The sequence below is a fragment of the Humulus lupulus genome, chromosome 8, assembly GCF_963169125.1.
Source record: "Humulus lupulus chromosome 8, drHumLupu1.1, whole genome shotgun sequence".
In the NCBI taxonomy this organism is placed as follows: Eukaryota; Viridiplantae; Streptophyta; class Magnoliopsida; order Rosales; family Cannabaceae; genus Humulus; species Humulus lupulus.
The window spans coordinates 14,943,122-14,958,065 of NC_084800.1; the positions used below are offsets into that span (position 1 = coordinate 14,943,122).

At 34.2% G+C, this 14,944-nt stretch overlaps 1 protein-coding gene and 1 non-coding gene across 2 annotated transcripts; one reads left to right on the forward strand and one right to left on the reverse strand.

Moving 5' to 3' along the window:
* The first annotated feature begins 10,260 nt into the window (after nt 1–10,260).
* On the forward strand, nt 10,261–13,283 carry LOC133793502 (nudix hydrolase 2). The gene is made up of 9 exons (XM_062230837.1): nt 10,261–10,331; nt 11,017–11,233; nt 11,338–11,403; nt 11,521–11,658; nt 11,885–11,956; nt 12,265–12,315; nt 12,445–12,479; nt 12,576–12,684; nt 12,776–13,283. The coding sequence occupies exons 2-9, from the start codon at nt 11,057–11,059 to the stop codon at nt 12,884–12,886; spliced, it is 759 nt and encodes a 252-aa protein (XP_062086821.1). The 5' UTR covers nt 10,261–10,331; nt 11,017–11,056; the 3' UTR covers nt 12,887–13,283.
* A 27-nt stretch (nt 13,284–13,310) lies between these two features.
* On the reverse strand, nt 13,311–13,384 carry TRNAI-AAU (transfer RNA isoleucine (anticodon AAU)). The gene has a single exon. It is a non-coding gene; the product is annotated as a tRNA-Ile (tRNA).
* Nucleotides 13,385–14,944: the final 1,560 nt, after the last annotated feature.

Genomic DNA, 14,944 nt, shown 5'->3' on the forward strand with positions numbered 1-14,944 from the left:
GTACGACCTGCTTGAGAAAAATTAGAGGGTTGGCCTCGTCCACCACCAGCAAATGAATTCCATGATGATCAAGTAAAAGTTGTCACTGTACTAGGTGGAATGCGAGAGAAATAATGGAAGTTAGGGGGCGATTTGTAATGCCCCGAATTTCCTAATAAGGGTTAGGACCTTGATTAGGAGGCCGGGAGGGCCATAATTGAATTATGATGCTATTTAATGATCATATGCATGTTCATGTAAATTATATTATTATATGATGGTAAATGCGTGCATATGGGAGTATTTATTATTATAAGGGTATTTTGGTAATGTGGCCGCTGTGGGCGTAATTGTGTATTTTGGGTGCATGGTGGTGATTAATTAATATAACCATATTATAAGGTGGATTGGTTCGAGCTATTCGGCATGGGACGATCATGAGATGTAAGTGTTTGGTCTAGTCATAATGGGTTTAAGTTCGGGGCTCGGGGTGAGTCTCGGGGTCATTTTGATGACTAGAACATTATCGGGAATAAAAGGGTAATGGGATATGATTTATTGGCATTTGATAATATTGAGATTAGCGGGAATTGGAGAGCGTTAATTATAATTAACGAGATAGGCAGGAAAGGACGGTTTTGCCCTTGGGGTGGCTTTAGGAACCTTAAGTGACCTAGGGGTATTTAGGTCATTTGGATTGGATTTATATGGATTACAAGGCTGTGGAAAACAAAACAAAACAGAGCCTCATCCTCATCTTCTCCTTTCTCTCCCGTACAAGTTTTCCCTTCATTCTTTCCTTTGAATTTTGAGAGCCCAAATTGAGGAGTTAAGCTAGGAGATCAAAGGTGGGAGCTTAGAGACTTTATTCAACCATTGAAGGGGATTCAAAATCAAGCTTGAGGTAAGTTCCAGCCATGAATTTTATGGTGTACTCTGTTTTGGGCTTTAGTTTTCAGCTTGTGAATTCCTTGTAGAAAGTTTGGATTAATAGAAGTTTGGTTGATGTTTAACTTGGGTTATGATGAGGGTGAGTTGTAGATGATGTTTGGTGGTTGAATTGGGTGTTAGGTTGAGGTTTGGGACTGGTTTGAAGGGCTGGTTTCAAGGGAAAACGCAGGGGAAGTCGAGCTGGTGCGTGCTGGGTTTTTGGCTGAATTGGGTAATGAGTCGCGGCATGGCTGTGGTGCGCCGCGGCCCATGGCGTTTGACAGGGAAGGCCACCTCTGTTTGAGGGGCGCGCCGCGACGCAACTAGGGAGGGCCACGACCCTTGGTGACTTTTTGGCCAGAATTGTGTTTTTAGCTTGGGGATGCTACCCATAGGCCTCGGGGTCAATCCTACTACCCGGTTAAGTGTGGATTGATGTCCTGGAGGCTAGATGTTGATTTGGGAACCTATGTTGGTCATTTTTATTAATGGTATCCTATATGTTTGGTTATGACTAGGTGACCGCTAAAGGACTAAAAGTTGATCGTTCTCAAGGGTCGTTCTCTTATTCATTCTAGCTCGACTCTGAGGTAAGAAAACTGCACCCTGTGGATATGTGACATGCATGGCTATTATTGGTGCATGTTGGATTGTTAAATATAATGCATGCGATGTACAAGAAACATGTGATTAGGACATGCTTTGAGTACTGAGTATGATATTGTTCAGAGCTTGTGCCTCTGGGTTTGTGCATGGTCTTAGCTGTATTAATACTCATTGAGTAAGCATGCTGAATACCTTGTTTATGGCTATTGGATATGTGACATATGTTTGGTGGCATGGCTTACTTGTGTATGACACTGACTTATTAGTCAGAATCGACAATGGTGTTGGATCCATCTGTGAAGCTGTGATTTATTAATCAAGTTCACAATGAGCTGAACACTGGTCGTGTTTCACTGACCTGAGGGTCAGAAACGGCATAAGCATCGAGGACGCAGGGCCGAATGAAGATTAGATCTAATCGATATGAGCATTGAATGGCTCTATGACATTAATGCTGGACCGACCCTAAAGTCGATGAACATGCATTGAATGGCTCTATGGCATTAATGCTGGACCGACCCTAAAGTCGATGAACTTATAAGCGCTTGCCTAGTCTAAGACCAGATGTTCAGAGCCAGGGCATAGGGCCCCAGTGACCGTTTGTCACATGGCCAGGGAACGATGTTCCATAGTTACGACTCTAGAGTCGGGAGGAAGGTTATGTTGGTGACCAATCACCATGCACCTATCCTGTTGAAGCTAGTGAGATGTTCACTTATCTATTAAGCCCTGGTGATCCTATCATCACATGGCCAAAGGGTGCTGTCCCCAGGTTATGACTCTATGGTCATGAGAAAGGTTATGTTGGTGACCATTCACCATACACCTATCCTGATTGAACTTATGAAAGGATAACCTATCAGTTAAGCCCTAGTGACCCTATCGTCACATGGCTAAAGGGAGTTGTGTCCATTTTTGTGACTTTGGCTACTGTCACCTACCTATTTTGGACTGATAGTCCTGTATGATTATTATGATCATTGTTGATATTATATCAAGCTTTATGGTATTTTCTTGCTGGGCTTTGGCTCACGGGTGTTATGTGGTGCAGGTAAAGGCAAAAGGAAGCTGGACCATCCTTGAGTTGGAGAGCTTAGTTGATGACGTGTACATATGCAGCTGCTCATCCGCCACGGCTGAGGTTTAAAGGGGAACTAGGGTTAAACCCTGTTTTGCCGCTTAGAACGACCTGTTGTAAATATTTTTCTGTAATAGACTCTGAAATTATAGTTTTGGGATCCCAATGTATATATTAAACGTTTTAGTGAAACGTTACATCTTATCCAAAGTTTTTAATCCCTAAACCTCTAATCACACTTAGTTACACGATTTTGGCCAAATAACTCGATTAGCGAGTTTAGCACTATTTGCAAGGCACACCGTAACGGTCCCTGGAGTTAGGGCGTAACACGATTGGCATTGTTGCCGTCTGAGGAAGTCAGAAAGTTTCCTGTAATGTCCCAAAATCCCTAATGAGGTCTAATGGTTGGATTAGTAGGCCGAGAGGGCCATAATTGATTTATTATGCCATTAAATGATTATATGCATGTTTATGTAAATTATATTATTATATGATGATAAATGCATGCATGTGGGTCCACATTTCATTATAAGGGTATTTTTGTAATTTGGCCTGTTGAGGGCATATTTGTATATTTTCATGCATGTTGGTAATTTATGATGAGGCCACATTATAATGTGGATTTGTTCGAGTTATTCGGCATGAGACGATCTTTGAATACAAGTTAGCGGTTTGGTCATAATATGGTAATTTCAGGGCTCGGGGTGAGTCTCGGGGTAATTTGATGATTAGTACATTATCGGGAATTAAAGGGTAATGTAATATGATTTATTAGCATTTGAGAATATTAGGAATAACGAGAATTGGAGGACGTTAATTATGATTAACGAGATAGACGGGAAATGACGATTTTGCCCATGGGGGTTGTTAAGGAAATAAGTATGACCTAGGAGCATTTTGGTCATTTGACCAAGGGATATATTCAACCATAGAAAGCTATAGAAGGACATACGTTGAAGTAAAAGAGAGCCTTCCTTCTCCTCTCCCAGGATCATCTTTTTCTTCTTTTTCCTTTACAATTTTGAAGCTCCAATTGAGGATTCAAGCTAAGGAATCAAGCCTTGAGGGTCTAGGATTGTGTTCTACCATTGAAGAGGGTTTTATCCTAAGTTTAAGGTAAGGTTTCAGGTCTTTTTCTGGTTCCTTGCTCTGTTTTTGTGTTAGTTTTGAGCTTGAGAGTTTTGATTATAGAAGTGGGAATTTGATGAGGTTTTAAATGGTTTAAAGCTTGGGTTTTGTGATTAAACTAGTGGACATAAGGTGTTGGTGATTGGTTGTGATTTCTGGGTTGATTTGATAAAAGTTTGATGAGGTTTTGATGGGAGAAAATAGGGGTTTTTGCCTGATGGGCAGGTAGGGCTGCGGCGCTAGGTTGGTATGCCGTGGCGCAAGGTGTAGACAAAGAAGAGGCTAGCGCCTCTATTTGGGAGGTGGGCCGCGGCATAGTGGAGTAGGGTTGCGACTCTTAAGGGCGTATTTGGCCAGAAATGTGTTTTTGTCATGGGAACTCAAACCTTAGGCCTCGAGATTGTTCCTACTATCCGTTTTAGTAGGATTCGACGTCCTGGAGGTTAGGTCTTGGTCTGGGAAAATTTTATTATTCATTTTATTGATGGAATCTCATATTTTGTCATGAATGGTAAGGGACTTAAGGGCTGATCGTTCTCAAGGGTTGTTCTTTTATTATTTCACGCTCGAACCAGAGGTAAGAAAACTACACCCAGTATGTGACATGCATGATTATTGATGAAGCATGTTGAGTGCTATATATATTGACATTGATTGCATAGTAAATACATAGCTGCTTTGCTTATATGTGTATGGCACTGACCTATGCGTTAGGAATCGGCAATGGTGTTAGTATTGACTGTGAAGCTGTGACTTATTAGTCAAGTTCGACAGTAGTACTGAGCACTGGTCATATGGAAATGACCTATGAGTCAAGAACGGAATTAGCGTGTTTAACGCAAGCCGAAAAGATTAGATCTAATCGACATAAGCATTATCAACATAAGCATGAAATGCTTGACCGATCTTAAGTTCGATGAAAACAAAAGTGTTTGTCTAGTCTAAAGGCTAGTTACTTAAAGCCACTGCCAGAAGGCTCAGGTGACTGCTTCGTCACATGGCTAAGGGTGCAGAGCCCAAGTTCGTGCCTTACTCATTAGTCACTTATCTGATTCAAGTTCGTGACTCCATAGTGTTATATTATTTTAGAATATAATATAATGTTTTAGATTAAATAAATGTGACAAAAAGTGTCACATATTGTAACATATAATAGAGAGTTACAATATTTAGATATATGAGATATATCCAAATAATGTAACATATTTGGTGTTACAAATTTGTAACTTCCATATATTACCCTTTATTGTGTAATTTTGTTGTTACACAATATTGAGATGAATTTCATAAAGCCATATGTGATATGGCTGTTAGAGATATGATTTTAACCACAATAATGTGTTTTGGGAGTTACAAAATCATTTGGGAGGGTTTGGAACCATTTGGAAAAACAGCACATTTTTAAGTGCTGAAATTGGTCAGTGGCCGCGGCCTATGGGACAGAGGCTAGTGGCCACGGCCACAGGCCAAAAACTGACCATTTTTTCAGTTTTTTCAATCTTTGTTGAACGGCTCAAAAAACCCAAATAACTCCTAAATCTCATTTTTAATTCCATATTAATCCAATTAAACATTGGTAACATCCATGGGGATTGGTGAAATTTGAAATTCAAAGGGTGTCTCTAAACTCTATAAATAGGAGCCTATAGCTCACTTGCAAGACACAACATTTATATCCATTAGAGCACTTGGCTAGAAACACCTTGAGGCTTGATAATTCCATAAAGCATTTCCAATATCTGAGAGAGATCCCTTAGTGCTTGAGTTAGGGGGAAATTAGCTTTTGGACAAAGGTTTTAAACCTTGTTCAAGTTGGTGATCCCCAACACTCTTCACTTAGGTTGTGTAAGTGATAGTTTTCTTTGTTTTGTTCTTACAATTTCCTCTATTGCTTTTCTTCTCATTCCTCTTGTTTTATTTACTTGTAATTTTTTTTAGAGTTGTAATCATCTTTTCTTTTGTTCCAAACACTTTTACTTTATTTGTAATATTTTGCTTAAAGTTGTATTTTTCACTATTCCATTCTTCTTCTCTTTTTCTTCTTCTATTTTTTTTTATTTGTACTTTCAGTTATAGAGTTGTAACCTTATTTAATCAATCTATATTTATTTGTAATATTATTGCATAGAGTTGTAATATTCTTACCCATATCCATTGAGGCAATACATATTTTCCTAACACATAGGCACTTATCTGGCTTAAGTTCGTGACTTACTCATCAGTCACTTATCTGATTAGGGCTACACTACCCAGCATGATTATTAGAATCTCGATACCATCTGATTAGGGCTACAAGCCCAGTATGATTATCATAATCATCAATTGATATTGTATACATGCAGTAATGAGTTTTGTTGCTGAGCCTTGGCTCATGGGTGTTATGTGGTGCAGGTAAAGGGAAAGAAAAGCTCACCCAATCTTGAGTGGAGAGCTTAGGTGGTGATGTGTACATATGCGGCCGCTTGACCATCACGGCCAAGGTGTTTCTCAGAGGAACTAGGGGTTAACCCTATATTTTCGCCGCTTAGGTCAGTGGGTTGTAATTTTTACACTGTAATGACCATTTTGGATTGTAAACAACTTGTAAATGTTTTTATGGCTCATTTACAGTTTTATGTTTTAAATAAAATATATCATTTCATTTTGATAGAGATTTTTCACCTTAGCCTATTAATAACACCTAGATGCACGTTTATAACCAAATGACTCGTTTAGCAAGTTAAACATTGTTTAAATTTTACAGTAACAGTCTTGGAGTAACCAGGGCGTTACATTTCCCTTCTTTCGAAAATTGGATGGGGATTGTGTAAGATTGACTTGAGCCGAATCAAGATCCGCTTGCTGGCACTCAAGTCTACTTTCAAAAGCAAGAAGTAACGATTCTATTTCAACAACAGTGTAGGCGTCATTCCGAGAATTGACAGAGACAACAAACGTGTTGTAATCTGTCGGAAGGCCTTTGAATATAGCTGAGATGTGCTCCTTTATGGTTAGGGTGTGACCAACAGAAGCCAAACGATCAACAAGAATTTTAATCTTCAAGAGATAGTCATGAATCGACAAAGAACCTTTCTTGCAGTTCTGCAATTTAGTAGTTAGTTGATCAATTTTAGCTCGAGTATGTGTTTGAAAATATACCTCTAAGACTTCCCAAACTTGAGTTGACGTTTCAGATCCGATAGCGCGAGTTAGGATTCCTTCAGTCATTGACATGAAAGCAACCATGTATATAGAAGTTGTTCTTATTGCTCTCAATCAACATATTCTTGATACAGCTTGGATGTTGTACGATCAACTTCTGTGAGATACATCGGTGGAGGTGTGCTATCTTTGGCAATGAATTTTTGAAGTTTGTGGCCTTTGATCGCTCCAAGAATCTGAGGTTTCCATGGCAAGAAATTCGAAGAATCCAATTTCACTGAGATAGTGTGCGTGAACACGATCGAAGCAAATGCCGAAGTCGTCTCCATCGCCGAGGCTGGAGAGTCGCCAATGGTGGAGGACAGAGTCGCCATGAACAAAGAAGAGGATGAACGAAATTTGCAGAGAGAGACTATTGATACCATGTAAGGAAAATCAAGAACATAAGAAGAAATGAATAACTACTGATTCTCATTAACATGGAAATGTACAGAAGATTTATATATATAAGTCTGTTACGAAACATAACCAACTGACTTAACAAACTCTATAACGGAAAACAACTATGTACATCAATAACTAACTTTCAACATTCAATAATAATTATCCGATGGCTAAAGTTAATGTAATCATCTATAAGTATACATTGATGTAACCATTAAGTACTAACTCATATATATATTATGGAAATTTTGTAGGTGGGGCATCATTTTTGTCTCTTATTGTTTAAGCATTTTTGTTTTTATAACCGAATTTACAACAAAAATGATTTTTAGCTACCAAGCTTTTAGCTACTAAATATTATTGGTAGCAATTAATTATATTTTGCTACTAAATTATGGTAGCAAAATAATTTAGTTACAAAATATAAAAATATAAGACCAAATATTTCTACTACTAAAATTATTAGTAGCTATTTACTAAATTTAGCTACCCATTTTCTTTTGGTAGCTAAATCTATTGGCGCCAAAATATAAAATTCACAACTTTATATATTATTTGCTACTATTTTGTTTTGGTAGCAAAACATACATTGTTTAGCTACTAATCATTTAGTAGCAAAAAGTAAAAGTTATTTTTGTTAAATTATTGAAAAATTTTGCTACTAATTATTTATTTGTAGCAAAAATAATATTTGAACATCAATATTATGCTACTAAATTATTAGTAGCTAAAAGTATACAACATATAACACACTATTTAATAATAACTTAGTAAATCATACTTCTGCTTAATAAATCATACTTCTACTTAATTATAATTGTACATCCACCCACTACTATGTCTCCCACACGCGATCTCACCACTAATACTCACTCTCTAGAAACTGCTCCCATTTATAGAATATATCATCAATATATAAATATATGTATATATATATGCATATATAAATAATTAAATACTTATCATTCTTGACATTGGAGCAAAGGAATCAAGCAATGTCACATCTCTCTCTCTCATATAATTCCTCTACCAGCAACATATATATCTCTCTCTTATAATTATATATTTCTTTTCTCTGCAATGTCTTACTCGAAAATGTATGTATGTAGTTCAGTTATTTCATTGATAATTCATCATAATTATATATTTTTTTCATTGTACAGAGTTGGCACAAAAAATTGAAGATGTTTATAATGTTAGCTGGTAGATTGAAGATTAATAGCTGCTATTCTACACTTGAATTTGGAGGAAAGCCACTATGCATTACACGATTTTGTAATTTCTTTTGTTAATTAATCCAGCAATCCTTGCATCTTGTATATGAATTTTGTACCTTGTAAAGTTGTAATATTTTTAATTAATCTAACCTTCTTTGTTTTCGTCATCAATGTAATGTATACAGTATATATTTATCATAAGTTTATATTTATTTTGATATTTTTCATGATATTTTATTTATATTAAAATTATTGAATAATTATAATTAATTAATTGCAAAAAGAACAAAGAAAAAATACAATACAAATTACCAAATAAAAATATTTGTCAATTTGCTAGTAGAAAATATTTTTTTAACTACCAATTTTAAAATATATTGCTACCAATTAATATACCATCAAAATCATATTACTAATTAATCATTCTGATAATTACTGGATGAAAACATTTGCTACCATTTTGTGGTAGCAAAAACAAAATTAGTGATGGAAAATCTAAATATTTTGCTACTAAATATAATATGTATTGCTATAAAAAATTAGTAGCAAATAAAGAGTACTTGCTACTAATTTTTTCGGTAGCAAAATACTTTTAACGACGGGATATTAGCTACGCACTAGCTACCAAAAAATTTTAGTAGAAAAAATTATATTAGCTACCAAAAAAATATTATTTGCTACTAATATATTAGTAGCTAAAAGACTTATTTTTTGTAGTCCGTTTACATGATAATTATAGTAGATATTTCATTAATTTTTTAAAAATTATGAATAATTACTGTGCTGAAATCAGTGTTCAAACAATCAGCTGTAAGAGTGCTTTATTTTTTTTTTTATACGTGTGTAAAGTAAAAACTTTTGAACTCGACACCATAAATTATTTAAAATTTTTTAAAAATTAGTAGAATGTCTGTTATAACTATTATATACACAGTCAAATTAAGCCAAAAATAAAAACTTATTTTGCCGTCAAGCTCCATATAAATATAATTATGTCGGGTACCAATAAGTATCATGTTATTGACTAATAAGCACTTTGACAAAATCTAAAGCTTACGAAAGTTCAAGCGTAAATTAAAATACTTGGTGATGAGGAGGAAAATCATCGACCATGCAGGTAATGTAAGTTAGATTTATGCACAAACTATTTTGTGGTCCATATATTTATTAGAGTGGGTCAAGTCGTTCAAAAGACTGTTTAACTTAGTCTCATTAAATGTATTATACTCGTAAGTAGTTCCGGCTCCTTGAAAAATATGGTAACTGAAATTTCTTGACAACCTACGAAACATATGTTTAACGTACGAGAATTGGACCAACTCATCAAAAGTATAGTCAAAGTCCGTCAAGGATGGATGCATGTGCGCGTTACTACTATTCAAGTTTACTATATACATTTCTACTAGTACCGCGTTTGGTCGGAGTTTGGCTTTATTTAAACTATCTACTACTCCCACGCAAAATGTGGTAATATTATATAACAAAAAGATTAAAGTAATTATTTCGAAAATTAATTAATTCTTCACAAAAAAAAATGATAACCAAAAGAATTAAAGTTTGAAGGTTTGAAGAGGGAGTGAGTCTTGCATGGATTCAAAACTTCAATTTTGATGGTCAATTCAAAGTATAATTCCCCCTAAGCCACGACACATTTAATCAACTATGTAAAATGCCTCAGATATTACCATATATATATGAAATGTTAGTCGATCAGTTTAGTAACCATACAAATATCTTTCTTTTTGTATGTTCCAAAACTTTATATATATTCTCCGTATACTATACATACCCACCATCAGATTCAGGTTTGCCTTTTCTCTTCTTTACTTAATTCTATTGTGACGATATATATTTGCTTTTGTACTATACATTTAAGTACATATATGTGGACTGCTACTACAATTATTATCTACACTTCATTGCTTTCTCTGTCTATCTTTTTCTCTCTCTTCATCATTGTTGCGTAGTTCCCAATTTAGTGTTTAACTCAGTCTTCATGTAAACATTCCACAAAAAGTTCATCATTATTTTGAAAATAAAATAGTACTAATTACATAATATTTCTAAACCTTACGTATTTGAATGTGTGCCCCCGGGAATGATAGTTTGGGATCCAATTTTTTTTTTAATACATTAATGATGATTATAAGTACTAAGGCAGGTCAATCGAATAATGTTTTTTTTTCTTCTCATTTGGACGAGTGAAAAAGGTTAAAAAGCTTTGTATCGATAATTTCACTCAGTGCGGGAGGCCCCGTTTATACAGATGCCTATTATTGATCTTTAAAATCTTTTTGCAAGTGTAGTTCTTTACACGAAAAGTTTCTCGCCACAATATAGTTTTTGATACGCGCGTACCCCCCACAAAATGAATTAGTCTCTTTATACATTGTGATGCAACTGATGGAGAATTATTATATATGTAATTGGCTGTGTTTGCCAAATGGTTCCAAACTGATCATGTATTTGCTATACTTTATTATTATATAGATAAGAACAAGAGCAAAAGTCTGGTCTTGCAACTTCATCAATGGCCGTAGAGCAACTAGTTGTAACTGCCGATCATCAGAAGGAAATCCAAAATGGAAAAATACTTCATGCAATTAATGACGAATTTGGTGGGGTCATCGTTGAAGTGAATGAACCAATGGATCCTAATGTCTTTCATTCAAAACTCAAAACTTCGGTTTCGCATTGGAGACGGCAGGTAGTGCCGGCTCTTGTTATAAAAATACTATTATATACATTAGCTAAAATTGAACCTTTTTAATAATTTTTTTTTTTTTGATGATCCTTTCGCATGATCTGTAGGGGAAAAAAGGTGTTTGGATCAAATTGCCTATTAAGCTAGTTAGTCTCGTTGAACCTGCTGTCAAGGTAAGTTTAATAATATATTATAGTATCAAAATTCGAATCTTGGTACGTACATGAAAAATTTATATATAAACACGCCTCAATAATTTTGACGATAATATTGTTGTTTATCTTGAACAGGAAGGATTTTGGTATCACCACGCTGAACCATCGTACAGTATGCTAGTGTACTGGATTCCTATAAGGGGCAACACTCTTCCTGCAAATGCCACTCACCGAGTGAGTATTGGTGCATTTGTCATGAATAAAAACAGAGAGGTATCTTTCAGAAATTTGTCCTATGCACACCTGTTGTCTTTCTATCCTTAATTATTTGGCTTCTTCCAAATCATCTACACTTCTAATTAATACTTCATCTCATGATGTCATATATACTTTCATCCAATTTGGCCTTAATTAATTACTACAGTGATTATATATATTTATATGATGTATGTATGTATCTTCTACGTACCTGAGTTAAGAAAATTTCAATTGTATATAGGTGCTAGTTGTCAAGGAAAAGATTGGAAATTTGCAGGGCATGTGGAAGTTCCCTACTGGAACGGTTAATCAGGTACACATATATTTTTTCTTTTTTGCATTACTTCTTATTATTTTTACTGAAAATATTATTAGTGTATGACATATAAAATTATCAATTGAGATGGAATCACGTATTAGTCAAACTTTTTACCGCTACGATTATAATTTCTGCAATTGCTATCCATACCTTAAAACACTTTCCTACATCTTACTGTCTAAACTACATTTTATTATACATTATACATTCTACATTCCATTATAAATTCTTACAAAAGCTCTGTATATATACATCAACACACGAAGCCATTATTGCTTAAGTTTTCCCTTTTATCACTGCAGGGAGAAAATATACGTGACGCTGCCGTGAGAGAAGTGAAAGAAGAAACCGGAGTAAGAACATTTTATTATTATAACAAATTTTATATTTTAGAAAATATCATTATATAACTTTACAATATATTATAATTGTTACACACTGAAACTTTTATTTATTAATTTACTTTATGGTTATTAATTCAGATTGATTCGGAGTTCATGGAAATACTTAGTTTCAAGTACGGGTTTTGCTTTCCAATTTTGCTACTTGATTTATATTTAATATATATATATATACGTATATTTATAGGGTAACATGAATTCATTGTCGACAGGGAAAGGCATAAGGCATTTTTTGAGAAGTCGGATATTTTCTTTGTGTGCATACTACAACCGAAATCTTTTGACATCCAGATACAGGAATCAGAGATAGAGGGAGCAAAGGTAATAATTCAATACTAATTAAAATGTTGAGGTGATCATTTGTTTTATTTTATGTATAAATAATTTGTATGAATATTGTGTTTGCATGCAGTGGATGCCATTGGAGAAGTATGTAACTCAAGAGTACGTCCAAAACAACAAGTTCATGAAAGACGTCACAGAAAAATACAGAGAAAAAGTGGATGGAGTTTCAAAAAATTAAAAAAAGTACTGGACGGAGGAGTTTACACACCATTTTCTCCTGTGCTTACGGGCTCTGGTTTCTTTGGAGTAAAAAAAGTGGATGATCAATATCCTTGTCTCTTTAGTCCACTCAGCAGCTAATATTATCTTCAGTCATAGCCGTTAGCTTAAATGTTCTTTTATTTTTCTTTTCCGTTTCAGATTCTTTATTTATTTTTTATGTTCAATTTGCAATCTCTATATATAATAAGAAGTGTATAGGCCGACGAATTAAAGGAAGTGAAAATTAAAGGAAGAAAAAGTAAAAAAGAGAGGAGCACGTATGAAAATGACAGTACAAATAAAAGAAGATTATATATAAATTAAGAGTAAAAAGTGTGGGATTATTTCTATTTGTATTTTATAGGAGAAAAGGTCTTTATGTTATAATAAGATAAAAAAAATGGCCCATGCAGGTCTCGAACCTGCGACCTTCGCGTTATTAGCACGACGCTCTAACCAGCTGAGCTAATAGGCCAATTTGTTAGTTTTTAATTTCATTAATTAAATATCAATGATCTTTTGATTTAGTGAATGCAAATAAAACCAAATACCTCTTATCTTGTTTGGTAAAGATGATATAAAAAATTTATCTCTAATTTGAGAAGGATAAATATTTTCCCACTTGTTTTTCTCTTGTATCTTCTATTACTTTCCATTAATCAAATAAACAATTTTTCTTCTTCTCTCCACGTAGAGTGTTAGTGCAAAATCTTGTTTCATGCACAAATCAGAAAACAATAACTCAAACAAGATTTTGAGTGTTAATAAAATACATATGATAAATAAAATTAACGAACCGATTAAAAAAACAAATAGAGCTAGAATGAAGGTAGCTAGCATACCGGCAAGGAGATTTTGAGAAAATTAATAGTTTGGGTAAATAAAACTGTGTATGTTAATGTAACTTAAAAGTAGAATATATAATTTTTTTGTCAAAAAAATTGGGTATATATTTGAATCTAATATTTCAAAACAAATAATCAATCACAAATTTTAGCTAGTGAGACTAATATATTTTTTAAGTTTTGAAATCATAAAATTAATTTTGTATTGAAAATCAATCAAGCCCTAATTATAATATACATTTTAGTTTAGGAAAGGGGTGGGGTGGGGACCCTTCTTCCTCACTATATTATTAATTAAATATAATTTGAAATATTGGCAAGTTGGCACTTGCCAACCATTCGGAAATCTGAAAGGACTATTGGCAACTTGTTCCCTTTCAATTATTTGGACCTTTGAGAATAAAAATGTCACAAGAATAATGGTTATTACATATTAATTAATTGCCTTACAAATTTCAGTAAGGACAAAAAAACATCCTATATAATATCTGAATGATGATCTAAAATATAATTAAATACATATATATTGCTAATCAATATGCAATTAGGAAGATTTCTTGCACATTGTGATATAAAGAATTAATATATTTATATTATTATTAATTTATATATCGGGAGAGAGAGAGAGAGAGAGGAGCTACTAAATTATAATTTACGGAACCAACAGCCAAAAAATGGCTAATGTTCTTTCAGCACCACCATTGGATCGATCCATCACACCTTAATATAAAACTCATTCCCAGTAGCATGCGCTTAAGTACTCTTTGAATAAAAAAAAGTATAGAAGATATTTCAAGGTACATAATAAAAAGAGAGAACTTATCAATTTGTACTCAACCATCGATTATAAAAAGCTACTCAAAGCCCATATATTACAATCTAATCTGCCAGATAAATTTTCTCTCTAAGCATGCATCAGAACAAAGTTACAACTCTCACACAACTCAGCCGCCGGTCTGTTTTAATCGATCGGCCTATAACTTTACCTTATTTGCTCTAGCTAAGAGAAAGGCAATGAAGCTAAGTAGTTCTTCTCCCAAATTCATTCGGATCGTTTTTTTTTTTCTCTCTTTTCTGGGTGATTATGAAGAATAAATTATTATCTTCCCCTAGAAATTAAATGTGTGTGTGTATATATAAATTGTGGAAGATGAATGTATAACAATAGTTTCCTAGAGGAAAAGTTTCTA